At 39.9% G+C, this 26,131-nt stretch overlaps 1 protein-coding gene across 4 annotated transcripts in view; it reads right to left on the reverse strand.

The window, feature by feature from the left end:
• EML6 (EMAP like 6) overlaps positions 1–26,131 on the reverse strand; it is a 268,188-nt gene that overhangs the window by 54,078 nt on the left and 187,979 nt on the right. For all 4 annotated transcript variants that reach the window (XM_028103992.2, XM_088026534.1, XM_088026532.1 and 1 more), the window contains exons 16-23: positions 25,163–25,256; positions 14,947–15,047; positions 13,424–13,626; positions 10,955–11,066; positions 10,561–10,688; positions 7,144–7,285; positions 4,140–4,292; positions 3,846–3,977 (exon numbers count right to left, since the gene is read on the reverse strand). In XM_028103992.2, coding sequence (XP_027959793.1) covers positions 3,846–3,977; positions 4,140–4,292; positions 7,144–7,285; positions 10,561–10,688; positions 10,955–11,066; positions 13,424–13,626; positions 14,947–15,047; positions 25,163–25,256 — 1,065 coding nt within the window. The remainder of the gene's footprint in view (positions 1–3,845; positions 3,978–4,139; positions 4,293–7,143; positions 7,286–10,560; positions 10,689–10,954; positions 11,067–13,423; positions 13,627–14,946; positions 15,048–25,162; positions 25,257–26,131) is intronic.

The raw sequence follows: 26,131 nt of genomic DNA on the forward strand, positions 1-26,131 counted from the left end.
GAGCTAGGTTGTTCTTGAGGCAGTGTGGCACATCCCTGAGGTCAGGCACTCTGGGAGCTGGGCTGTCAGGAGCACACCATACCAACGCGACACAGGTCTCATGGCCATCACACTGGAGTTAAAGCAGGGAAGATCCATGGGCATACGTGCTCTTATTCTCCGGATGGCATAACGCCCCCCTGAAAGTCACAGGTATTCTATTCTCCTCTCTGTCCGTGGAAAACATTTGGTCTGACGCTCTCACCTGACCCAAGGGGCCACTTAGGACAAGAGACGAGGACGCTTTCCAAAGACTCAGCCTCCTCACTCCCAGGGCCTTTTCCATCACGCGGAGCTCCGATGGACCACAGAGGCTGGCTTAGGGCAGAATTATGGAAATAGTGAGGTGTGCCTCTCTCCCTGCAAAGTGTTGGCTCCACACTGAGGGCCATCTATATAGGCCATCACCTGGACACCTGCATGATTGCGACCCACTGATCCTGGCCAAGATCTTGCTCTTTCCATCTAGGACTTACTCCTCTTTATATCTCTAATATAGTTAAGTGATGCACACGGGGCCTACACATTTGCAGAATTAACTTTTTAAAAAAGATTTTATTTGTTTATTTGAGAAAGAAAGAGCATGAGCAGGGGTAATGGCAGAGGGAGAGGGAGAAGCAGGCTCCCCGCTGAGCAGGGAGCCCCGATGTGGAGCTTGACCCCAGAACTTTGGGATCCAGACCTGAGTCGAAGGCAGACTGAGACACCCAGGTGCCCTACATTTGCAGAATTAAAAAATAATACCAAAAATGCAAGTAAAAACCACAGTCAGATACCATTTCATACCTATAAGGATAGTGACTATAAAAAGACCTCCCCAAACCCCAGAAATAACAAGTATTGGTGAGGATGTAGAGAAATTGGAACCCTGCGCTCTGCTGGTAAGAATGTAAAGTGGTGCAGTCACTATGGAAAATGGTACAGTGGTTCTTCAAAAAATTAAAAATACAACCACCATATGATTCAGCAATTCCCCTTCTGGGTCTATACCCCCAAAGAATTAAAAGCAAGGTCTAGTACACCCATGTTCATAGCAGCATTATTCACAATAACTAAAAGGTGGAAGCAACCCAGGGGTCCATTGATGGATGACTAGATAAACGAAATGTGGTCTATACATACAGTGGAAGGAAATTCTGACCCATGCTACAATATGGATTAATCTTGAGGACATTATGTTAGGTGAAATAAATCAGTTACAAAAAACAAATACTGGGGGCGCCTGGGTGGCTCAGTTGGTTAATTTCAGCTTGGATAGTGATCTCAGGGTCTTGAAATCGAGCCCCACATCGGGCTCTGTGCTCAGCGGGGAGTCTGCTGGAGATTCTCTCTCTCCCTTTCCTCCTGCCCCTCCCCTCGCTCATGTTCTCTCACTCTCTTTCTCTCTCTAAAATGAATGAATAAATCTTTTAAAAAAAAAAACCCAAATACTGTCTGATTCCACTTACATGAGTGACCTAGAGTAGTCAAATTCATGGAGACACAGTAGAATGGTGGTTATCAGAGGCTGGGAGAAAGGGCGAAGGGGAGTTATTGATGGTTTACAAGAGAGTTTGTGCAGATGGGCGGTGGTGAAGGGCGCACAGCAATGTGGATGCAGCTAATGCCACTGAACCGTACGTTTAAAAATGGTTAAGATGGTAAATTTTATGTGTATTTACCACAGTTAAAACTAATGTAAAAGAAATCTTCCCAATTGAAATTTATTCTTCCTATGTCCCATTTTCTCACATAAATAATAACTGAGTGTAGCCCCCCCCCCCACCAATGGTCGCTGTAATGGTGGGATTTCACACGCTGTGCCACGTACTGTGTGGGTGTTGGATCCCCAACAAAATGATCCGTACTCTACTCTGTGTATGCATAAGGCTGGCCCTGAGTGTTCTAAACCCTGCTCCCATGATGGCATAAATAGGGACGTTAGCAAGAGGATATCCAGGGGGAAGTCACTCCTTTTTTTTTTTTTTTAAACAATAAAGCAGAGAACATGCATGGGGGGGCGGGCGCTGAGAATCAACTGTCTCCCTCTACCCTCTCAGCCTCACTGGTCCCTAGAGCACTCTCAGGCCATCAGTGTACTGCCTGGTCACCAACGCCAGCCTAGGCCCTTGACACTGTGTCTGGCAGGGCTCTGATGTGAAAGTGAGAGGGACTTATGTGATCTCCCTCTGCCCTTGCTGGAACATGCACCTTACAATTCACGGCATGTTTCCCTCCATCTAGTGCCCTGTATAAAACGTCTATGGGTTGTAAGGCTCAAATAAAGTCCAAATCCCAGGGCAGCAGGTACCATTACAAATGAATACCTGCCTAGCAGAAGGAGCCATCTGTCTATGGCCAGTACTTCAAGCAATACTTGAAATAAAGTATTCTGGCAACTCTGAAATCATCTCTTTTGGGTTGAGGCCCTCAGCCCCTCTCTCTCCTGGCTGATTTTAGTTGCTTTCCCACTCCAGGCTTACTCGTCCTCCTGAGGTGGCAGGGAATGCCCCACCCTAAGTCCCTTAGAGTTACCTAATACCTCCAGGATAAAGTTCAGTGCTCAGCTCCCTGGCATGATATAAATGTTCCTTTGCAGTCTGTCCTGATCTGTCCCTCCACAACCTCCTCCCTTCTTGCCCTCAGCCACCCAACATCACTATTTCTTAATCTCCCCTGTTCTTCCCATCTCCTGTCTTGACATGCCATATTCCTTCTGAGTTTGGAATGCTTGTCCTAGACTTCACCATCTGGTGAACTTCCGTTCATCTTTCAAGATCCATCTCAAAGGACGTTGCTTCCATGAGGCTCCATGGATTCCCCTGTGAGCTCTTTCCTCAAAGACACCCCTGGGCTTGGTGCTTTTCTATCACAGTCAACTAAAACTTCTTCGAAGCTGGGACCCCGCCCATTCCTACATGCCTACCCCAAACTCTAAAATCAGCCAAGTCTCTGAGATGAAACTTGAAAGTGACCCATCATGGAACACTACATCAAAAACTAATGATGTATGGTGATTAACATAACATAATAATAATAAAAAAAAAAAGTGACCCACACTGTAATAATGCTGCTCCACCCTGGGTGCTTAATGCTGACATGGCCCATTCAGAGGCCCTGCACGCCACTGCCCCGTGACTTACTGTTTCTCATTCCAGTGCCTTACCATTTGGGCGCCTGTACTTCAAGTACAAGTATGTCTCCCTCACTAACTTATAAACTCTGGTGGAGAACTACAGGAACTTTGTCTTACTTGTGAATCATTCACATTTTCTGGCTTAAAACTTCACACATGGTAGAAACTAGATTTGTTATGGGCATGACTTAGAGGAGGTGGGGGGGGGGCGGCTGGGAGTTTTGGAGAGTAGGGTGATATTAGGTGAGCTGAATGGAGCTCTCTACCTCTGCTGGAAGGTGAAAATTGCTGGAGACTTCCTGGGCAGTTCTCCGGGAGGTGGAGCACTGACAGGAAAAGGGAAAACAGGAAGGGAGAGACACAAGGCAACGACACAGCACGCCGAACCCAAAGGTGAAGGAGTGGCTTGCTACGGTAACAGAAGGCATCGTGTACCTTTAACGGTCTTAAAACTCAAAGGCTTGAATTAATAATAGTAACTGTAGTAGTAGTAATAACACAGAAAAAATACTCAAAATGTTAATAGCAGGTGCCCCTGAGGTGTAAAGTTACAGTCATTTATATTGGTTGTGGGTTTCCCACTCTGCTTTTCTCCAAAACTCAACTGTTCTTCTCTCTGGAAACAATACATGAATGGATATTGACTTTCTTAAAACAAAAATTATATCTTAGAAGCCTCAACATACTTTACCTCTTGAGTCCCAGTCAATATGTGTAATATAACTAGAAGCACCTTTACAGATGCCAACACGTTTGCTTGTAAGGACGTTGTAAATATCCACAAAGTTATCATGGGAGGCCACAGCAAGGTATTTTCCTGTATCTGTAAAGAAAATGTGCAGTTAACACCCAAACATTTTATACAGGAATTTGTTTCCAGGAGCTTATTTCAAAATGGGGAAAAGGTCAAGGAAGTATTTAAATAGTCTATTCTTATAAATTTTTGTCCTGACATATTCTAGAAAGTTTCTGCTGTAATCTTCACCTTTTGAAAATTTAATATCAGAGATCATTTCTTTTCTGTGATGGAAGGAGACCATGTCTTCAACAGTGTCAGCATTTACGACCAGGAAACTCCCATCATTCAAGCCAACTGCTAAGGCTTTCCCATCAGGGGAGAAGGCACAGCATCTTCCCCCTACAAAAGAATCCACGAAGAACAGTTATTGCCATGATTCTGTTATCAAACAAACTCAATGAAGAGATGGACATTTGCATATATGCATTACACATAGACATGTGACTGTGTCTTTAACATTACTTGTGAGAACTAAAACTTTGTAATTTAGAACGTATTTTCTCTTCAAACCCAAGGGCAATGATCAGAATGCTAAAACAACTAACAACAAAACCCCACGAAACAAAACCTTTTCTATTTCTTGAAGGTTTATCCATTCATTTCTTACTACTTGAGTACATGGGATTTTCAAAAGACCCCAGGAGTGAATGGGGGAAAGGAGTAAAGGATTAATAAAACCAGTACCTTTGCTCCCAAGAAGAGAGATAATACTTAAGAATGGGAATTCTGGAATTCAGTTTCTAGAAACTGTTTTTTTGGATATCATGCCTTACACACAAAACTTGCTTTAGAGACCTTGTTGATCTTAGAGTCACTCCAAGTCTTTGATCCATGGGTCCTAAGGCATAATTCTAGAGGTGATAGATTTTATCCTGCCTCTTCTGTTGTGGACAATACTCTTTCAAAAGGTGTCTCTAAATAGTACGAGCTGCCAGTGCCACGTGAGCAATGTTTTCTCCTGCTTTGCAGGGTCACAGAGAGATATTTCTGAATGAGTGTGGACTCTGTGTGTGGGGTGTTTAATAGGAATCCTGTTTAATAATATCCTGCCCCCCTTATTGTCAAGACTTTGGTAAGCACGGCCCCAGGGATGGGACAATCATACAGCTTTGTGCTAAGGCACTCCAAATTCAGCTTCCACACACTCCCCTCTGTCACGGTTCATGGTATGCTGAAAGCTATGTCATACCAGTAACAGCAAACTGCCTTATCTAAATTCTATCTTCATTCATGCACTCAGGTAGCAACAAGTTATTTATGTACTGTGAGTCACGCATGGTGCCAGGGCTGAGAGAACAAAAGACAAGCCTGCCCTTGAGGAGAGTCATCAAGATGAGGTTAACCATACACTTTATTATACAAACCAGGACACTTCTCAGAGTGAAAGGGAGAGCTAGTAATAATTACACCAGGAAAACTGCTATAAACTGGATTGAACGGTCATCCCATCTAAGATATGTTGGTAATTGTTCTTTTGAACTAATTTTTAACCCAGTGAATAAAATCCACCGTCTGACGTTGAAGTCACTCACAAGGAGGTCTCAGTGTATCATTTTCCCAGTATAAATTCGTGGTCAAATGATTCAGTCTTGCAGTGGCGAGAAGCATGGGCTTCGGAGTCAGACCTGGGTTTGAATCTTGGCTCCCCCACTTACTAAAGCCCACAAGTCCACTGTAAAGAAAGGCAAGATGGCAGAGAAAAACGGCTTTTGGCAGTAGCCGTAGGCGTGTTCTCTGAAGCCACTCTGTCTGGGTGGGAGTTCAGTGCAATTTCAGGCAAACAACCGAAGTTCTCTGTGCCGCAGTCTCCTAATCTGTACGTGGTAATAATAATGGCCTTACTCCTTGGGTTCCCATGAAGACAAAATGCAAACTGCTAGGAGTCACCAACTCAACAGGATCAGCCACCATCACTGTTACTATTGTGTTGACATCTTTTTTCATTTTATTCCCCTGCAATATATTCTCCATGTCTCTCTACTTGTAAAACTACCCCATATAAATATTTTAGGGCCAGGCCCCATCTCATCCTTCCCCAGGAACTTCCACAAATGCTTTGAGCCTCAGCTCTCGGGTTTCCTCCCTGCTGAAGTTGTCCCTGGCAGCAGGCCTTCTCCTGAGCCTCTCCACACAACCTTGCTTATGCCAGACATCTTTCATTTGTCGCTCCACATCCGCTCTCCACCCTTCTCTGTGCTTTCTGCTGGCCTGCGCAGATCGCGTCGGTGGTCTCCCTGGCCCTCTGGCTTTTGGCTGCGTTTGGCCCAGGGGGAGCATGAACAAGAGACTCGAGGGAGGGCGCAAAGGAGGAAGGGGGAACAGGGAGTTTGGGCTCTGTACCCCCGTAGCTGCCTCCCCTGCAGGGTCACTATGCACTGGCGGCAGCCCTGGGCTGAAGGTCCTAGCTCCTCTCTGGCCTGTCCTCTCACAAAGTTCTCACTTCTGGGTTCTAGCATTGCTCTCTCCTCTTGCCCCTTCAGGCCCAGGGCTGATGAAGGGACCTGGCTGTTAGCAGCTGCACGGCGCTGCACTATCCCTCGTCATTCCTCAACACCTTACCCATCCCTTTAACAAATGGTCCCATTTTTAGACTGTCCTCAAATCGCCCTATTTGAGTGGACCATCTGTTGCTGGGACTCTGAATCTTGTCCATCTCTGACACCAGAGATGGGACCGTTCATCTTGGGATCCCCAGGACCTGACACACAGAAGCTACTCAATAAATGTTTGCCGAATTTGCACTTCTTGGTATACCTCTTTGTTCTAGTAGCAAAGAGTGTTAAATACATATTTACTCATTTCTTGATATTAACTATTTTTTAATAAAACTTTTGCTTTTCAGTAATAAAATCAGTTGTAGAGACTGTTAGACATAAAGACAAAGAAGCATTCTTTACAAGCTGATGGGTTTCAACAGACTTCCACAGAGCTCCACCAGGAGAAGAAGAAGGACATATTGCCCCCAGGTGGCAAATGTCTGTGCAGTGCAAGGAAAATGAAGGAAATAATAGATCAGGCCGGCTTTCTGTAATTTCCGTCTGTAGCAACGAACACTGAAATCCCATTACCTGGCATAAGTGGGGGCATGTACCAGGCACACTCAGTAAATATAAGTTGAGTGAATGAATGAATGCAACACATTCTGTTGTTGGTAAATACTTTGACAGATGTGTAAAGTGGTATCACGTACCTTTTTTGAGTTTTCGAACTGCCAGCATACGGTGCTGGGAGGATAATTCCCAGATCCGAAGTGTTTTATCATCACTCACCGTTGCACAGATGGGCAGGAGAGGGTGGGCTGCCAGCCCCCATACTTCTCCCTCCATGTGCCCCTGTGGGAGAGGAAACAAAGCCATATCAACTCGGTTCACGCTTCTTGGCTAGCCCTTCCGTAGCACTGTGCTGTAGACCCAGCAGGTTCACATATGAACAAACACAGGCTGAGCTTCCTTAAACCAAAATGAAAGCACTGAATAATTTTTTCATTTGAACTTAAATCTAAAGCTGGGCCTACATGATGCCAAAATCTTCATTTGTAAAGCAAAACATGGACTCGTTGCTCATAAGCTTTGTTTATATGATGCCAAATGTCTTTCCTTTTAGAAACATCTGGGTAAATAATAAAATACCCTCATTTGATCCTCTTGCTTGATATTGAGTTAACACAGTATATATAGGCACACATACACTTGCAAAACAGCTTGATCGTGACACAAAGCACCTTTATGAATAAACCCATGTTCTAAAAGATGTAGGTAACCACCTATCTCTGTCAGAGGGATTGGACAGCAATATTCTTTATTTTTTCCAAAAAAAGTAATTACTTTTAAAAAAAAATCCAATTAAGGCATATGCATTGCATTTGGTTGTCATATTTCTCTTTTCTAGTCTTACTGAGATACAAGTGACACATAACAGTGTATAAGTTTAAGTTTGGACAGCAATATTCTTATTAATTTAATTTTAGTCCTTTGAATGCATAGCATTTGGCCAAACAAAAGCTCAGTTTTCATATCAAGTGTCCTGGGAATAACTCAGGTTCAGTGTTTGTTCACACATTATTCTATACAGTGAATATCAGAAAACTAAAAGGTGCTTAATAGGCATTGGGCCAATTCCATATACCTATATCTTATCACACACACACATAAATGACTTAGAAATAAGATAAAAGTGTTTTAAAAATGAACAATTAGGGAGAAAATTACTGATTCCTGTAATTTATTACTCAATAAAGCAGTGTAAAGAATAGATTAGTGCATAGAACAATAAAACAGACCAGACTGTTCACTGAATTTCTGCGTTTAGTGTCTACTTATAAAAAGACTTTGCTTAGTAAAGCAAAAAGGAAGACCATACACAGCATCGGAAAGGTGTTTGTACTTGGACTGCTTCAGGGAACAGGTGGCTTTCTGAAGAGAAACTGGATGATTCTGGTTTAACAGGGAAACTGAGCAAAACAATAATTTGGCAGAAGTTCCAAACAGAGCTGACATGTTGACATTCAAATATCTGAGAAGGGCCAAATGGTGTAGATACTGTCTTTGAATTTATTGGATTTGGAGTACCCTACATCCCTAGTTTTCTAGTTTTCTTCCCTTCAGAAGCCTCTCATCCCAAAGGTCATGGTCAGAGGATGGGTCAGGTGTCAACCCCAATGTCCCCCCAGAATGGATGTGCTTGGAGGTCTTTCCCAGACCAAGTCCCTTTTACATTTTGCTTGAGGACAGGGTTGTGTGGCTCTGAGACCCTTTTAAATCACTGCCTCATATACTGACTTAAACATGGCATTTTCCTATCTAATGGGACTAAATTTCTGCATAACATAGGAATGGACAGTGAGCAAGACAGGCTGGAAGTTTCTCAAGTGGTATAGGAATGGGCTTGGAATCTTACCTTCCTTCTTCTTTTTCTTTTTTTTAAAGATTTTATTTATTTATTTGATAGAGAGAAAGAGAGAGTACAAGCAGGGGAAGTGGCAGGGAGAGGGAGAGGCAGGCTCCCGCTTAGCAAAGAGTCCAATGTGATGTTCAATCCCAGGACCCTGGGATCATGACCTGAGCCAAAGGCAGATGCTTAACCGACTGAGCCACCCAGGCACCCCTAGCTACAGAGCTTTTGAGGTTTGTTTTTAACACAGAATTCTTCTTTAAACACATTCTTACTCAGGATATCCTGAGTGGGACTTGGGCACATGCATTTTTAAAACCTCACAGTGTTCTGAACCACGGTGTGTGCGCAGACCTGTTCCCATGATGTAGCAAATCCGAGGGCCACTCTCAGTGGGATTTTGGGGTTCATCTCTAATATAGCAAGCCTGTAGGAGAAGGAGGTGAAGCTTCTCTATTGGACCCACAAAAGTCCTGAAGCTTATTATAACATATTTTTATGCATATTTTTTTCACTCCAGCTTCTGAATGGACACCCTCATCCCAATCTGAGCCTCTTCCATCTACAAATAAGGCCTGTCCATCACTAAATTGGGTAGGACTATCTGTCACCTCCACATAGTCTCACCCCCTCAAGTGAGATTTTATCACTTCACTGATTTTTGAGGATTCTGTTGATGTTATTGTAATGTGATTTTACCTGAACATAATTCTTGAGGGGAGATGGAGGGCAAGAAGTAGGTCATGTGTTTATATGCACCAAGATGAAGACTAGAATGAGGCAAAAAATCTAAGGAGATATTTGTATATCTGGTGTGAGTAGAGAAAATAATTTGTCCTGATAGTTTTATAGATTGACAGATCGAGAAGAAATATACCTAAAGAGCTTCCTCCACACCTGAACTTGATTTAGACAATGAGGTTATGGACTTTGAGCAGATACTGTAATGGGATAATACTCTTGGGGGTGGGGGGGGAATGTACTCTGCATATGGTAGGGACAGTAATTATTGCAGCCAGAGGGAAGACTGTGGTGGACACATTCATGAAGTGACCTTCATGATCCTCCTGGTTTTCACCCCTGTGTAATCACCCCCTTTCGAGTGTTGCATGACCTGTCACTATTTGCCAACTGATAAAATAGGGCAAAGGGTATGGTTGTTCCTGATTACATGCATTTGATGATATGATTAGGTGACATAAGACCAGTGCCTGTTTTTTTCTCTTTCTCTTCATGGCTTCAAGGAAGCAAGCAGCCATGTTGGGGAACCCATGTGGCAAGGAACTGTGTACAGCCTCTGGGAGCTGACGGTGACCTCTGGCCAACAGCTGGCAAGAAATGCAACCCTCAGTCCTACAACCACAAGGATGTGATTTCTGCCAACAACCTGCATGATCTTGGAGCAAATCCTCCCTCAGGTGAGCCTCTGATGAGACTGCAGCCCTGACCTTTCCTGTAGCCTTGTGAAACTTTAAGCAGAGGACCCAGTCAAGCCATGCTTGGACTCCTGACCCATAGAAGGCTAAGATAATAAACGTGTATTGTTTTAGGCTGCTAGATTTGTGGCAATTTGTTATATTACAATAAGTCATTAACACAGCAGTTGCGCCACCCTGAGACTGAGTGCGTACTTCAACACTGCACCCTAACCGGCCCCCTGGCCTCACCCAAGTCCCAGCTGTGATGGGAACCATGCGTTAGTATATGTACACAGTACCTGAACAAGCAGTGTCATTGGGCCACTTTTATCAATTTCCAGGATCTCCCCATTTTTTGTTCCCACCAGGATATGTCCATGTCCCAAAGTGATGGCACGAATTGAAGGGTTATCTTCTAAAAGCAAGCCTGAGGGGGGAAATGTTGTACTTAATATTGTAAATAGTGCATTTAGTAGAACAACAACAACAAGCCTCATAATCACATATACTCCATCTTTGTAGTTCAAAAGTACTAGGTACTAGGCAATCATCCTTGATATTTCTACCAGGGGCCAAGAGGTCTAACTGCAGAAGGAGGAGAACCGATTTAGTAATGGGTGTCCACGAACTTCGGTACCATCTTTTCCATTCCTGTAAAAAGAAAGATTCCAATCACATATTTGGGGGTGGCACCTTTTGAGCTGGTTGACAACGCTGCTCTTTTAATGGCATAAGTCTTCAAGCATCTTTCAAACATATCATCCCAGAGTTCCACAATTCCATCCTTTCCACCTGTTACAAAACCCTGTGAAGGCACACATGGGAAGAATGAAATACACATCAAAATGACAAGTTGCCCACCCCACCTATAAAGGGCTCCCCCTTGGGAAAGGCAGCTTTGTCTGTGTTTCCTTCCTAAATATAGGAGACTGAAAAACCTGATTACAAGTAATATTAATATAGTATTTCCTAGAAGCATCCCTCCCCTACTTCTCTAGTGGATAAAGCACATTCTCAGTGTGTGTTCCCAACACTTTCCCCAGAACTTTCGTTGGTATCTGGCACCCTAGGTCCCGGATGGCCATTTCTGTGCCCTGTCCCCCACTTCAATGTGGGCGCCTAAGGAACAGGAAAGCCTGGCAGAGTTTCTGGCATCTCATCTATTCCTACTGAATGAACTGGAATTAACACTGTAATTAAAAGTGATTACTAAATATGTTCAAATTAGATATTTACTTCCAGGAGAAAACATCATTATCTTTTAAGAGGAACTTAGGCACTTCATGTAACACAACCATCTTATTTTGTTCAATGGACATCAATGCCCATAATAATTAAAATCCAGATTAAGTTTTATAAAACCTGGAAAGTAAAATGATTAGCATATTAGGTTTTGTTTTTGTTTTTGTTTTTTAATGAACAGTGATCTTTATTCTTGTTCTAAGCTTATGATTTCTTGGCCTTACTAGTTTTCCTTTCTGGCAAATTATACATACCAACTGCTCTTAGGAAAAACCTTTTTTAAATGAAAAATACTAAGTAATTCATTGTTTTCTTGGAGACTTTTAGTTTCCTTTATTTCAATGAAGTTCACAAGGAAATAATATTTTGAAGTTTTTGTTTATATTAAATACCCATATTCTCATTATAGATTTTAGGGGAGACTCAATCCCCAAATTATATTCAAATTAGACTGTGACATCCTGGTATTTTACATGATGTTTTGGATTAATTTACCAAGCAGTGAAAGAGTTTAAATAAGTTACCAGCACATCAACTTCGAGACCTCCTCAGATCCTGCTTTCTACTTTCATCTTGTCTAACGTACAGTTTTAGCCAAAACAAATTTGCCAGTAAAACAGCTTAAACACTAAAACTACCATTGTAGTTGCACATCTAACAAGAACCTACTTCAGCATATTTACCTGGGAACAGGGAAATGCAAAATGAGGCATGGTTTAGTTAGGTTTGTTGGGTGGCTTATGCTGTTTAGAGGTCAGAGAGTAGACAAACTGGTACCACCAGCAAGCTGGCAGTGAATAAAAAATGGATTTTTCTGGCAAAGTGGTTGAACAAGGTATTTTCATAGTACTGACAGTAAGTGTGATCTTTCTTTGAAAAACAACAAACAACAAACAACAACAAAACACTGTAGGGCAGGAAGGTGGCTGGACAACAAAGATGAGTTTAAGTGGAAATAGAGCAGGTGTGATTAATTTTGTGTCAACCTGACTGGTTACAGGGTGCTCTGATTAAATATTATTTCTGTATGTGTCTGGGAGAGTGTTTCCAGATGAGATTAGTATTTGAATTGGTGCATTCAATAAAGTAGATTGCCCTCCCCAATGTGGGCGAGCATCATCCAATTCTTTGAGACCCTGAAGAGAACAAAAGGCAGAGGAAGGAGGAATTCATCCCTGTTTTTTCTGTCTCACTGACTGAGCTGGGACATCTCCTCTTTTCCCATCCTCAGACTGAGATGCACACTAGTGGCATCCCTGGTTCTCTGGCCTCTGGATTCGCACTCAGTTATACCACCAGCTTTCCAGGGGCTACAGCTTGCAGAGGACACAGTGGGAATTCTTAACCTCCATAACTGCACGAACCAATTCCTTATAATAAATCTTTTTTTTTTTTTTTTGTAGATGTGTATGTGTATGTATGTCCTACAGATTCTGTTTCTCTGGAAAACCCTAATACAGGCAAAGCCAAGACTTCACTTTAACACTCTTGTTAAAGCTGAACCTGTCTACACAGGAACAAACTGGTTATCAACTAAACTTTTGGTCAAATTGATGAGTGGGACAATAATCGAACCACTTGGTACTTTGAGGTCTTTGCTTGTTGTGTACAAAGGAGAAAGAGAATGCTGAAACATTTCTCAGGACTCGTCTGCTACTGAGTTTGTACATTATCTCAACACTTATTAAGGGGCTCTCAGGGTTGACAGCCAGGAGGAATGAGTATGAAAACAGTAGAAACCGCACATAAATAAATAATTATAAATGAAAGAATTTTTAAAAATATTTGTACTCCTCTCCATTCACGACAACTATTTCCCAATTCAGATAGGCTTTAGAGACAAGCAAGCATCCTGCTGGTGTGGGCCTTCCTCAGACTAATTTATAATTTTAGAAAGCTAATGATGAAAATATGCCATACCTTATCCAATGCATACATAGCAAACACAGGCCCGTCATGAGCTTTCACTGTCTTTAGTAGTAGAATATCTTTCCAAATAAAAATATCTCCAGTAGCTGCTCCTGAGAACACTAGATCTTCCATTCGCCCATAAGAAACACACATCATTGTTTCCAATTTTCCAGCACTTCCAAAAATTCCTCTTTTAGAGGTGAAGCCCCCACCTGAAGTGGACCAAGAGCATTTATTATTTTTTGACATACTGACACCTTCTATGAGCATCTGAAATGACTCTCTTCAGTGAAAACCCCAGTATGTCTACATTATATGTATATGGAAAGATGTATAAAGATGGCAGAAAACATCATAAACAAAAATATTCTAAGAGTGTTTCTCATTTACACATTCATTAATTCAATGTTTATTGAATCCCCCCCTTTGTGGTAGATACAGTGGTCAATGCTGGGGTATAAAGATGAGAAGAAGGAGCTTCTTCATTCAATGAACTTAGGTCCTGGTTGGAGAGAGGCTGTCTTTATGCATCTCAGTCCAACAAGACATACATCCAACCAAGGTTCAGTGCCAGTTCCATTCCAGCCAGCGGAGGAGGGACTCAGTGCCTGGGCTAGCTAGGAAAGTCTTCATGAATGCTGACCAAAGAGAATGCGAACAACACTAGCAGTAATGAAAAATGTGAACATGTGACATAGGTTTTGCCTCGATTTTTGTCATGGGAACTTTAGGGTGAGAAAATGAATCACTATGTAGGAAAAGGTACATCAGATTTGTCCTTAGGATGTTCACATTTCCCTGCACTTCCTGACAAGCACTGAAAAACCCAGACCTAGTCCAGAAAACTATGCATAGACCGGCTCTCCAGACATGTTGGGTGCCACTATCTTTTCTTTAAAAGTGGAAAGCACTGGAACAGTTGCGTGTTTACATTTTGTCCAGTGTAAGATTCGTGTGCGTGGTACCTAAGCCAATACTAAGAATTCACAATCCCAATAAAAGGTCTGCTTTATTAGTGAGAAGAATAGGATGTCCTTGCATGTTTTGATATGCTTATTCACTCATCCTTATTATCAATATTATAACGCACAAAAATTTATTTGGATCACCTGTTGTGTATAGTGTTGGGGTTTAATTCATGTTTAAATTCAGTGAGAAAGTAATAAAAGAACGCTCAAAATACTGAAAATGTTATCCACTCAACCAAAGTGATTATTTTATTTCTTGTTCAGTGGTCCAACATAATTACAGCTTTCAGAACAGATGATTAAATATAAAAATAATTGTTTTTACAGAACATTTCCCAATGCTTTCTAGATATTGATAAACATGCATAGCATCATACAGAGTGTTCCAAGTTTTACAGCTTGGACATAAACAGCCCAAAGTGGAATTTGGAAGAGAATGTCTTCCAGGAACATTTTAATTTTAAATTGTAGAGACTGGCTAGGTAATGGTGGTGGGCTTTTTTTCAGATAGATTTTTTTTTTAAAGCTCTCAACCACATAAACAATAAACCCAAACAACAATACCTGCTTGTTGCCAGAATTTGATATGCTTCATCCCAACTGTAACCAGTTTGTCAACATGGTGTGGGTTACACTTAACCACAAATATCTTGTCTTTATGCCCTCTGTAAGAGACAAATAGAAAAAAAATCTAGTTGTCATGAAGCTTTAATACAGAGTTTTATTAAAAGCATACATTTGGTCTTTCATTAAATACATCTAACAGGACAAGTAAATTAGAAAGTAATTTAAAATACACATAAGGTCTATAATAAAATCATGAGCTTTGACTTTTCTTTGCATGTTTGAGCCCTCTCTTCTAACCCTCCTATTGCTACCAAAGTCTACTCACTTATGCTCTAAACAAATTAATGAAATATTTATAATGGATCAGAATGTCTCCATAAGATAAAATTAATGCCACTATCATAAGATTGCAGTTCTCAGGATATAGAGGTCCTATACAGAAATAAGGGGAAGACACTGCTGTCGTATTAATGAGAAGTTTCAAATGTAATATTCTTTCCTGTGGAAGGCATATCTTTAGGTTAAAGAGAATTTCAGCTAGAAATGTATTTACTAGAAATTGAAGCCTCTAGCTCACATCCATGGGAAGAGAAAGGATTTCATCTATTAATCCAAGGCACTCTCACTGAAAAACCCAGATTCATTCAAGAACAACTATACACGGGCTGGCTCTCCAGATGTTGTGGGCCATTATCCTTTAGAAACAGAAACTGCTGAAACAGTAGCTTATTCATGATGTGTTTGTGTGTGTGTGAACTCAAAAGTCAGATTCTTATTTAATGTCATTCCCAGTGGAGTCAGGAACAAGATTATTACCATTGCCATTTAACCTTGTATTGAACATATTAACAAGTGCAGTTAGGTGAGGTTTTAAAAATTAAAGGCATAAGAGCTGGAATGGAAGAGGTGAAACTATTTCTATTTGCAGATGATGCAACTATGTATCTAGAAAACTCAAAAGAAAATAATGTAAAAACAATTACAAACAAGATAATTTAGTCAAGCTACAGCATACAAAATTAAGTGCAGAATCAACAACTTCAACATATGCAAAAAACAGCTGAAAAATATAATGGAATAAATGATTTTATAAACAACAACAAAAACCAAGGTATAAATTTAACACAAAAACCTGCACATAGATGTTTACAGCAGCTTTAATTCTAATTGGCAAAACTTAGAAGCAATCAAGATGTCCTTCAGCAGGTAAGTAAAAAAAAAAAAAAAAGTGGTATATCCAGACAATAGAGTACCATTCAGTGATAAACAGAAATGAGCTATCAAGCCATGAGAACACATGGAGGAACCTTTGGTGGAGTCTTTAGGGTTTTCTACATATCAGATCATGTCATATGCAAATAGTGACAGTTTTACTTTTTCCTTACCAATCTGGAGGCCTTTTATCTCTTTTTCTCTTGTCTGATTGCTGCAGCTAGGACTTCCAGTACTATGTTGAATAAAAGTGGTAAGAGTGTACATCCTTGTCTTGTTCCTGATCTTAGAGGAAAAGCTTTCAGTTTTTCACCATTCAGTATGATGTTAGCTGTGGGTTTTTCATATATGGCCTTACTATTAGAACTAATAAATGAGTTCAGTAAAGTTGCGGGATATAAAATTAGTACACAGAAATCTGTTGCATTTCTATACACCAATAACAAAGTAGCAAAAAGAGAAATTAAGAAAAGCAATCCCATTTATAACTGTACCAAAAAGAATAAGTTACCTACAATTAAACTTAACCAAGGAGGCTAAAGTCTTATACTCTAAAACCTATAAGACATTGATGAAAGAAACTGAAGATGACACAAACAAATGAAAAGATATGCCATGCTCATGGGTTAGAATAATTCATATTATTAAAATGTCCGTAGTGATTGACAGCAATCCCTATCAAAATACCAATAGCATCTTTCACAGAACTAGAATTTACATGGAACCACAAAAGACCTTGAATAGCCAAAGAAATCTTGAAAAAGAACAAAGCAGGAGGTTATCACAATCCCAGATTTCAAGATACACTACAAAGTTATAGTACTCAAAACAGTATGGTACTGGCACAAAAACAGACATATAAATCAATGGAACAGTATAGGGAGCCAAGACATAAATTCATGCCTATGTGGTCAGTTAATTTACAACAAAGGAGGCAAGAATTTATAATGGGTAAAAGACAGCCTTTTCAACAAAGGGTGCTGAGGAAACTGGGGAGCTACATGCAAAAGAATGACACAAGACCACCTTCTTATACCATATACAAAAATAAATTCAAATAGATTAAGGACTTGAAACCATAAAAGTCACAAAAGAAAACATGGGCAGCAATATCCTGGACATTGACCTCAACAACATATTTAAGGGTATGTCTCCTCAGGCAAGAGAAACAAAAGCAAAAATAAATAATCAGGACACTAAAATAAAAAGATTTTTCACAGCAAAGGAAACCATCAACAAAAAAACAGGCCACCTAGTGAATGGGAGAAAATATTGGAAAAGGATATATATGATAAGGGGCTAATATGCAAAATATATAAAGAACTTATACAACTCAACACCATAAAAAAATCCCATTAAAAAATGTGTAGAGGACCTGAATAGACATTTTTCTAAAGAAGACGTATAAATGGCAAACAAACACATGAAAAGATGCTCAACATCACTCATCAGAAAAGTGCAAATTAAAACCACAATGAGATATTACCTGACACCAGTCAGAATGGCTACTATCAAAAATATAAGAAATAACAAGTGTTGGCGAGGATGTGGAGAAAAAGGAAGCCTCATGCACTGTTGGGGGAATAAAAATTGGTGCAGCCACTTTGGAAAACAGTATGGAGTTTCCTCAAAAAATTAAAAATAGAAATATTATAGGACCCAGTAATTCCATGACTGGGTATTTACCCAAAGGAAACAAAAACACCAATTCCAAAAGATAACTGAAATAGCCCCGACAGAGAATGACAAATGCCGTAAGAGTTCACTGATAGGTGGAATCTAAAAAACAAAACAAATGAACAAATGAAGCAAAAGAAAAACAGACTCATAAATACAGAGAACAAATTGGTGGTTGCACAGGGGATGGGGTTTGGGGAAAGGGCAAAATAACTGAAGGGGACTAAGAAGTACAACCTTACAGTTATGAAATAAATAAGTTATGGATGAAAAGTACAGCAGTGAATACAGCCAATATTTTAACAACCTTGGATGGTGACAGATGATAATTACTTTTATCATGGTTAGCGTTTCAAAATGTATATAAATGTCAAATCACTATGTTGTACACCTGAAACTAACATAATATTGTATATCAACTATACTTCAATTAAATAATAAAAATATAATTTTTAAGTTAGAAATGCTTAATGAAGTATATACAGGTCAAAAGACACAATGTCTTAAATTTTCTTTAAAATAGCCTAGCCAAAAAGTAAGTAAAAGAAAAAAAACAAGGGGCGGGGGAAGATTTGTACCATCTGTAGAATGATGCAGCTGGGTGAAAAGGAGTCCACTATGCTATTTCCTCCACTTCTGTGTAACTTTGAGATTTTCCATGGTAAGTTAAGACAACAAGACAGAGCATCTCCATGCCCATTACACGGGCCCTATACTGACAGGCAAGGAAAGGAGAGGAAATGATGTTTGAACATTCTCTCTTCATTTCTTTGAAAGTCCAAAATGACAAATGGACATTAGGGCCAAGGTACAGCACTGCAAGTTATCAGGAGCAATTAGGACAGAGAGATAAAAGTTTAGATATGTAAGGAGAGAAAATGTGCTTAACACCAAGAGGGGAAATAGACCAAATAACCATAAAAGACATTAAGCGTCCAAAGATTTCTTGCTTGGAGGAAAATGCCCACAGATTTTAGATCATTAATAAAAACTTTAGAGAGAGGATGCTAGAGAAAACTGACAAGAAAATTGAGAGCAGGTATACAAATTACATTTCCCACACAGAAAAGAGGACTATTTTGTGTTTATCCAACGCCAAATATTTAGATAGTTGGAAAAATGGTGTTTTTTTTTTTTTTGAGAGCACTTTTTAGTTTTCATCTAATTTCTTGATGTCGTAAAAACACCAGTGGGTTTTCTCTTGTGGCTAAAGTTCTAAGCTGATGAATGATGGCAGATCAATGCTCAGTTAATGCCAAAACCTACATTGAGGACATTCATGGATACTTCTGCTATCTTTCCCTTAGATACTTGTTAAATCTGTAGAGTAGTTGCCTACAACTGTGTCAGTAAGAAAAATAAAACGGAAAGAGTTTCAGGTCCTAAGCAGAAAGTAAGAATGCAGAAGACTGTCCTGCTGCCCTAATAAAGGATGATTCCTCATGCCAGAGTCATAAGTAATTCACCACATAGGGCCACAATGTAAACTCCACTGGCAAGCAGAGGGGAAGAGGGAAGGAATGTGCCTCTTCCAGAAGTCCAGGGCAGCTGCACACAGGTGAGTTGGCTTCCAAATGTTCTATTCCGAACCCTTCATTTGCTTAGAGGCCCAGTCCTGTGTGTGACTTGTGTTCTCTCTCTCTCTCTTTTTTTTTTTTTTTTTTGTAGAGGTAGCCCACAGCTTGGAAGAGGGAAGGAATGTTTGATTGATACCCCATCTTCAAAAAGGATTTGAAGTAGCTTACAATACACCAAAACCATAAGATACCTATGAATAAACCTAACCCAAGAAGTGAATGATCTGTACCCTGAAAATAAAGAACACTGATGAAAGAAATTGAGAAAGACATAAAAAAATGGAAAAACATTCCATGTTCATGGATTGGAAGAAAAACATTGTTAAAATGTCTGTACTACCCAAAGCAATCTACACATTTAATGCAATCCCTGTCAAAATACCACTGGCATTTTTTGCAGAGCTAGAACAAACAATCCTAAAATTTGTGTGGAACCACAAAAGATCCCGAATAGCCAAAGCAACCCTGAAAAAGAAAAGGAAAGCTGGAGGCATCACAATTCCGGACCTCATGCTATATTGCAAAGCTACAGTAATCAAAATAATATAGTACTGGCACAAAAATAGACACATACATCAATAGAACAGAACAGAGAACCCAGAAATGGACCCACAACTATATGGTCAAATAATCTCTTTTTTTTTTTTTTAAGAGAGAGAGTGTGAACATAGGGGAGGGGCAGAAGGGTGGGGAAAGAGAGAGAACCCCAAACAGACTCCACACTTGGTGCAGAGTCTGACACGGAGCTCGAACTCACGACCCTGAGATCATGACCTGAGCCAAAATCAAGAGTCAGATGCCTAACTGACCGAGCCACCCAGGCACTCCATGTTCAACTAATCTTCAACACAGCAGGAAAGAATATCCAATGGAAAAAAAGACAGTCTCTTCAACATGAGGTATTGGGGAAACTGGGCAGCACCATGTAGAACAATGAAACTGGACCACTTTCTTACACCATATACACAAAAATAAATTCAAAATGGATGAAAGACCTAAATGTGAGACAAAAAACCATCAAAATCGCGGAGGAGAACACAGGCAGCAACCTCTTTGACCTCGGCCATAGCAACTTCTTACTAGATATGTCTCCTGAGGCAAGGGAAACAAAAGCAAAAATGAACTATTGGGACTTCATTCAAATAAAAACCTTCTGCACAGCAAAGGAAATAATCAACAAAACTAAAAGGCACCTACGGAATTGAAGAAGATGTTTGCAAATGACATATCTAATAAAAGGTTAGTATCCAAAATCTATAAAGAACTTCTCAAACTGAACAACTAAAAGCCAAATATTCCAGTTAGGAAATAGAAAATATGAAGACATTTTTCCAAAGACATCCAGATGGCTAACAGACACATGAAAAAAAATGCTCAACGTCACTCATCATCAGGGAAATACAAATCAAAACCATGAAGAGATACCACCTCACACCTGTCAGGATGGCTAAAATTAACAACACAGGAAACAACAGGTGTTGGTGAGGATGTGGAGAAAGGGGAACCCTCTTGCACTGTTGGTGGGAATGCAAACTGGTGCAGGCACTGGAAAACAGTATGGAGATTCCTTGAAAAGCTACAAATAGAACTACCTTACAATCCAGCAACAGTGCTACTAAGTATTTACCGAAAGGCTACAAAATACAGATTCGAAGGGACACATGCACCCCAATGTTTATAGCAGCATTCCCAACAATAGCCAAACTACAGAAAGAGCCCAAATGTTCATCGACTCATGAAAGGATAAAGATGTGTTATGTGTGTATGTATATATACATATACATACACACATACATACATACATGGTGGAATATTACTCGGCCATAAAAAAGAGTGAACTCTTGCCATTTGCAACAATGTGGATGGAACTAGAATATATTATTCTAAGTGAAATAAGGCAGTCAGAGAAAGACAAATACCATATGATTTCACTCATATGTGGAATTCAAGAAACAAAACAGACGAACATATGGAAGGGGGAAAAAGGAGAGAGGGAAACAAACCATAAGACACTCAACTACAGGGAACAAACTGAGGGCTGAGGGAGGGATGTGGGTGGGGGATGGGCTAGATGGGTGATGGGCATTGTGGAGGGCACTTGTGGGGATGAGTGCTGGGTGTTGTATGTAAGTGATGAACCACTGAATTCTACTCCTGAAACCAATATTGCACTGTATGTTAACTAACTAGAATCTAAATAAAAATTTGAAAGAAAATCAAAAAGGAAAACATTTCCCCATAAAAAAATAAATAAAATAGCTTACAATATAGAATAATAATACAGAATAAGCCAGGTAATAATAGGAATAAAGTGAGAGGACATACTGGTGAGTGAAAAAAAGAAGCCAGTTGCAGAGCCATTATGTGGAAAATCTCACATATGAATAAAAATTGATAAGAATACTAGAACAGGGCGCCTGGGTGGCTCAGTCGTTAAGCATCTGCCTTCGGCTCAGGTCATGATCCCGGGGTCCTGGGATCGAGTCCCACATTGGGCTCCCTGCTCGGCAGGAAGCCTGCTTCTCCCTCTCCCACTCCCCCGCTTGTGTTCCTGCTGTCGCTATCTCTCTCTTTCTGTCAAATAAATAAATAAATAAATAAATAAATAATAAATAAATAAAATCAATCTTAAAAAAAAAGAATACTAGAACAATATATACTAAAGAACAAACACTAAAATGTTGGCTCTGTCATGGGTAGTGGAATTATGGATGATTTTCATTTTCCTCTTTTTTTTTGTGCTTTCTAACTTTTCTATAATGATCACGCATTATTTTGAAAACAGAGAAAAGAGTAATAAATGTGATTTTAAAAAAGAGATACTCATTTTTAAAAAGGAAAGTGAGAAAACAAAGGTGCCAATTTGGTCTTGCAGGAGACTTTAACACATTCCCTAAATGCATGTCAGGGTGGGGACCTATAATAAATAGAGCAACAAAGCTCACACATGGAAATACATACTCACATGGAAATACATGCTGCACACCTGCTCTTTGTGGGCCTACATTTTATCCCTGAGCTTTCCAGTGGCACAATTATGTCACATTGACACTGCAAGTATTCTTGTTAGGCACCTTGATTACTGTACCTTTTGCCTACTGTTCACACTTCTGAGATGAAGCATGTCAAGAATAATTAGTCACTGTCCCCCACGGTCCTGTTACTGGTGCATTAGAAATGCACATAAAGGGACACAGAGGCACCTGATTATCTCATTATTCTTCTCTGACTGACACTGATATTAGGTGATTTAACTACTGCCCATAAGAGATTGGCTTTGGTTATTAAATGGGCTACTTGTATATAACACTAAAATCTGAACAACCTTCAAAAGGAAAAAAAAAAGACTGAATAAATTCATTTCTAATGGAGGTGATTGAAATCTTTCATGAAAATTAGCAGAGGCAGAAGAACTGTTCAGAGATTGGATTAAGTCTCAGAGATCTTCTAATAAGATCTCCATGTGCCAATCCCGAATTTCTCTAATTTCTCTGAGCTGATAACAAAGGAGCTTCTGTGAAGCATTTTCACAACAGCAGGTGGCTTTTGAGGGTGCAGTGTCATGCAGGTGGCGCCCCCTAGCCCTGGGTATCAGCTGGTGACCCCATCGTGGCTCCTGCCTTGCCCGTCCCTCCACAGGCATCTCTCCCATCCTGGGGGTAGGGGTTTTGTAGAACACCATCCGGCCAGAGCAGTGCAGGCTGCCAGAAGCGGGTTCATGGGCAAGACTGGCTCATGCCCACCACTGGCACGACTGAGACGCAGTACAAAGTGAGGGGTGTCACTGAGTCGGCCATCCTGAGAGTAAATCAAGCCCTTTCAGGAGCTGTGAAGACTCCTTGAAGCCAGTAAGGTACCATCAGTAAAGTATCACCTGTTTTTCTTTGTCACTTCTTTCATGTCCCAGTTTTTTTTTTTTTTAAGTAATCTCTTCACCCAATGTGGGGCTCAAATTCACAACCCCGAGATCCAGAGTCATATGCTTTACTGACTGAGAATGCCAGGTGCCCCTATGCCCCGGTTTTTAAGGTTTCTATCTGCCTAAGTATGTAACTGAAGGCCATAGAGTTTTTATTTGTATATTTATATTTATATTATAGAAATTTATATAAATATTATTATATAAACAGGTATTTATGTAAATATTTACCTATTTATTATTTTAAAACCTAGTAGTCTTCAAAGAACTTTAGCAACCCTTGACATTCCTTCTTGGAAAGAGCACTGGTTAATTTTACAATTGCAAAAATATTCTGGGGGGGGCAATTTTGCAGGTGTCCTGTTTGGGGAATGTGACATAAGGCTTGGGAGCAATTCCAAAAATGAAGTGTATTACTAACATAATGGTGTTAAGTCACTTTGTGTTAATTATATAGAAGTAACACTACCCAGCATATAAAATATATACCTTTAAAATTTTAATAAATATTTATTTCTTCTGTTTCTATGAATGTTTCTGGCATACAACAGGTGAGCCACAGAAGGTTGCAGAGGGTTTTCTAGCAGGAAAATCGCTTTTCTGTTGCTTTTGAAATGCAGACATGAGCTTTGCCTGAAGTAATCTACATTGCAGTTGGTATGTTATCAGAAATATTAAACTAAAATTCAGCATATTAGTCTAAAGGGAAAGCAGAGTTCTAAAGAGGAACTGAATCTGAGTACTAGTGGGGAATGATAAAATAGTGTGGAATACTAGAAAGAGGCCAAGAAAGCCCACTTGGGCAGGCAGATTTATGAGCTGTTATTTGCTGCCAAGAATTTCATCTCAATTGCACTTATCAGAAAATCTGTTTTTCTCCTAAGATGGTCAGCTGGAGTCCTCAGGGCTCCATCTGCTCCCGCTCTGAGTCCCCAGCAATTTGTAGATCTTCATTTATTAAATCAAATTGCCAAAATAACTTTTTTCCTATTTAATACTGTGAAGGGAAATATTAATTTACAAAGTGAATATTGGGGTTCAAAGCCATTAACTTAAAAATGACTTTATACCTCGAGACAGAAAGGATGTTGGTTCATGTAGAGAAGAACTAGTGGAGAGGTAAGCTGATAATCTGTCTTGAGCAGCAAATTGTATCACTGGGCCTGAGCTGCCAACTATGTTGACCTCTGACCGCGGCCAGGCAAACAGCTAAGCCCAATGTAAGTAGGAGTAGAAAGTAGTGTTCAGACCTCAGGCTGATTCAGCAGGGAGGGAGGCTGGGGTAAGGGAGGACAGGTGGTCTATAAACAGCAGTCGGTCTTGGAAAGTCTATTTATAAGATGGGGAGATTAGGGAAACAATTTGCCTGCTTTGAAAGCGAGTGGCAGATGCACACGATGGAGCCTCCTTCCCAGCATGACACAGCCTCCTGACAAATGGTACTTCTGACTCGAGTGACATTGACACTCCTCTACCAGATGCAAGACAATCGAAAAACAAGGGGCAAGGCCCAAGTCAGAGAAAAGCTGCTTTTCTACTGCTGGAGAAAGCTTTGATAAAGACAATGTGTATATTACTAAAAGTGAAGTGATGAGTAACTCTCTGGAAAGGGTTTCAGAATTTTCCAGTTCCCTGAAACAAACATTAACTGCTCTAAGTCAGGTTTGTCACCATGAAATATTGCAGTATGTTTTCACTTAGGTGTTAAGTTTTCCATGTGAATTCCATCTGAGTTTGAAGATGAAATCTCACCAGAAAATGAAAACTATTGACCTTTACTGAAGCGAGACAATCAGCAGGATGCTGCACGACCTCAGCACCGCCTTACCTTGTGGTGGCTATTTTTTCTCCCTTTTTCCAGTCCCAAAACACAATACTGTGAAAATCGTCTAAACCAACCGACACCAGACATTTTCCATCAGCTGTATGAAAACAACACAAATGGCAAATGACTCATTTCTTCAATGAAAAACCAAAACATTTCATAAACTGTAAAGACAAATATGAAATGGGTTTAAGAATATTATTTAAGCTACAATACATTAGACGTACCATATACTAGCGGGACCTCACTAAATGAAACACATAACTAGTAATAGTTGACCTTCCTAATGCCTCACAACTGGTTGATGAATTAAATCACTGACCTAACACTCCAGTCTGAGACACGGAGCTGGGGGAAGCCTCCCAGGTATATCACAAAAACCTTGTCTATTTTATGACAAACAAATCTCATGACATTCACTCAAAGAGCCATGTGACTTTGTGACTCAGTCTATTTTCAGCTTTAAAAAACTGGGTTCTATTTAAACCTCCAAGATAAGAGCATTATAGAAACTAAATTTAATTTCAAAAATTCTTTCAAAAGATATAATTAAAAATCTTAATCTCTGTTTCCTTATTTCAAATGTACTATGATTATAGGACATTTAGAAAATATAGAGGAAATTTAAAACTCATCCCAATTTTTAGGCCTAACTCTGGTGTATATCCTATCAGTTCCTCCATATAAATGTGCTTTTAAAAAACAAAACCAGGATGATAATGAACATACTATTATCTAATCTTTTCTCTTTTGTTATATGGTGAACATTTTCCCTTAGTATTAAATATTATTTATAATATCAATGACTACTATAATGTAGACACTGGGTTGTTTTAAAAAAAAAAACAAAATACATTCTCTGTAATTAATTGAAAATCAAAAATAGTTAATATGCTTTTTCCCTTCAAGACCAAAGAGGCCATACAGTTAGCAAATCTTTCCCTTGCTTCCTCCTCACAAGCCAGATTCACA

The sequence above is a fragment of the Eumetopias jubatus genome, unplaced genomic scaffold (genome assembly GCF_037043125.1).
Source record: "Eumetopias jubatus isolate StellerSeaLion01/CBP00866 unplaced genomic scaffold, mEumJub1_p1.0 scaffold_9, whole genome shotgun sequence".
Taxonomy (NCBI): domain Eukaryota; kingdom Metazoa; phylum Chordata; class Mammalia; order Carnivora; family Otariidae; genus Eumetopias; species Eumetopias jubatus.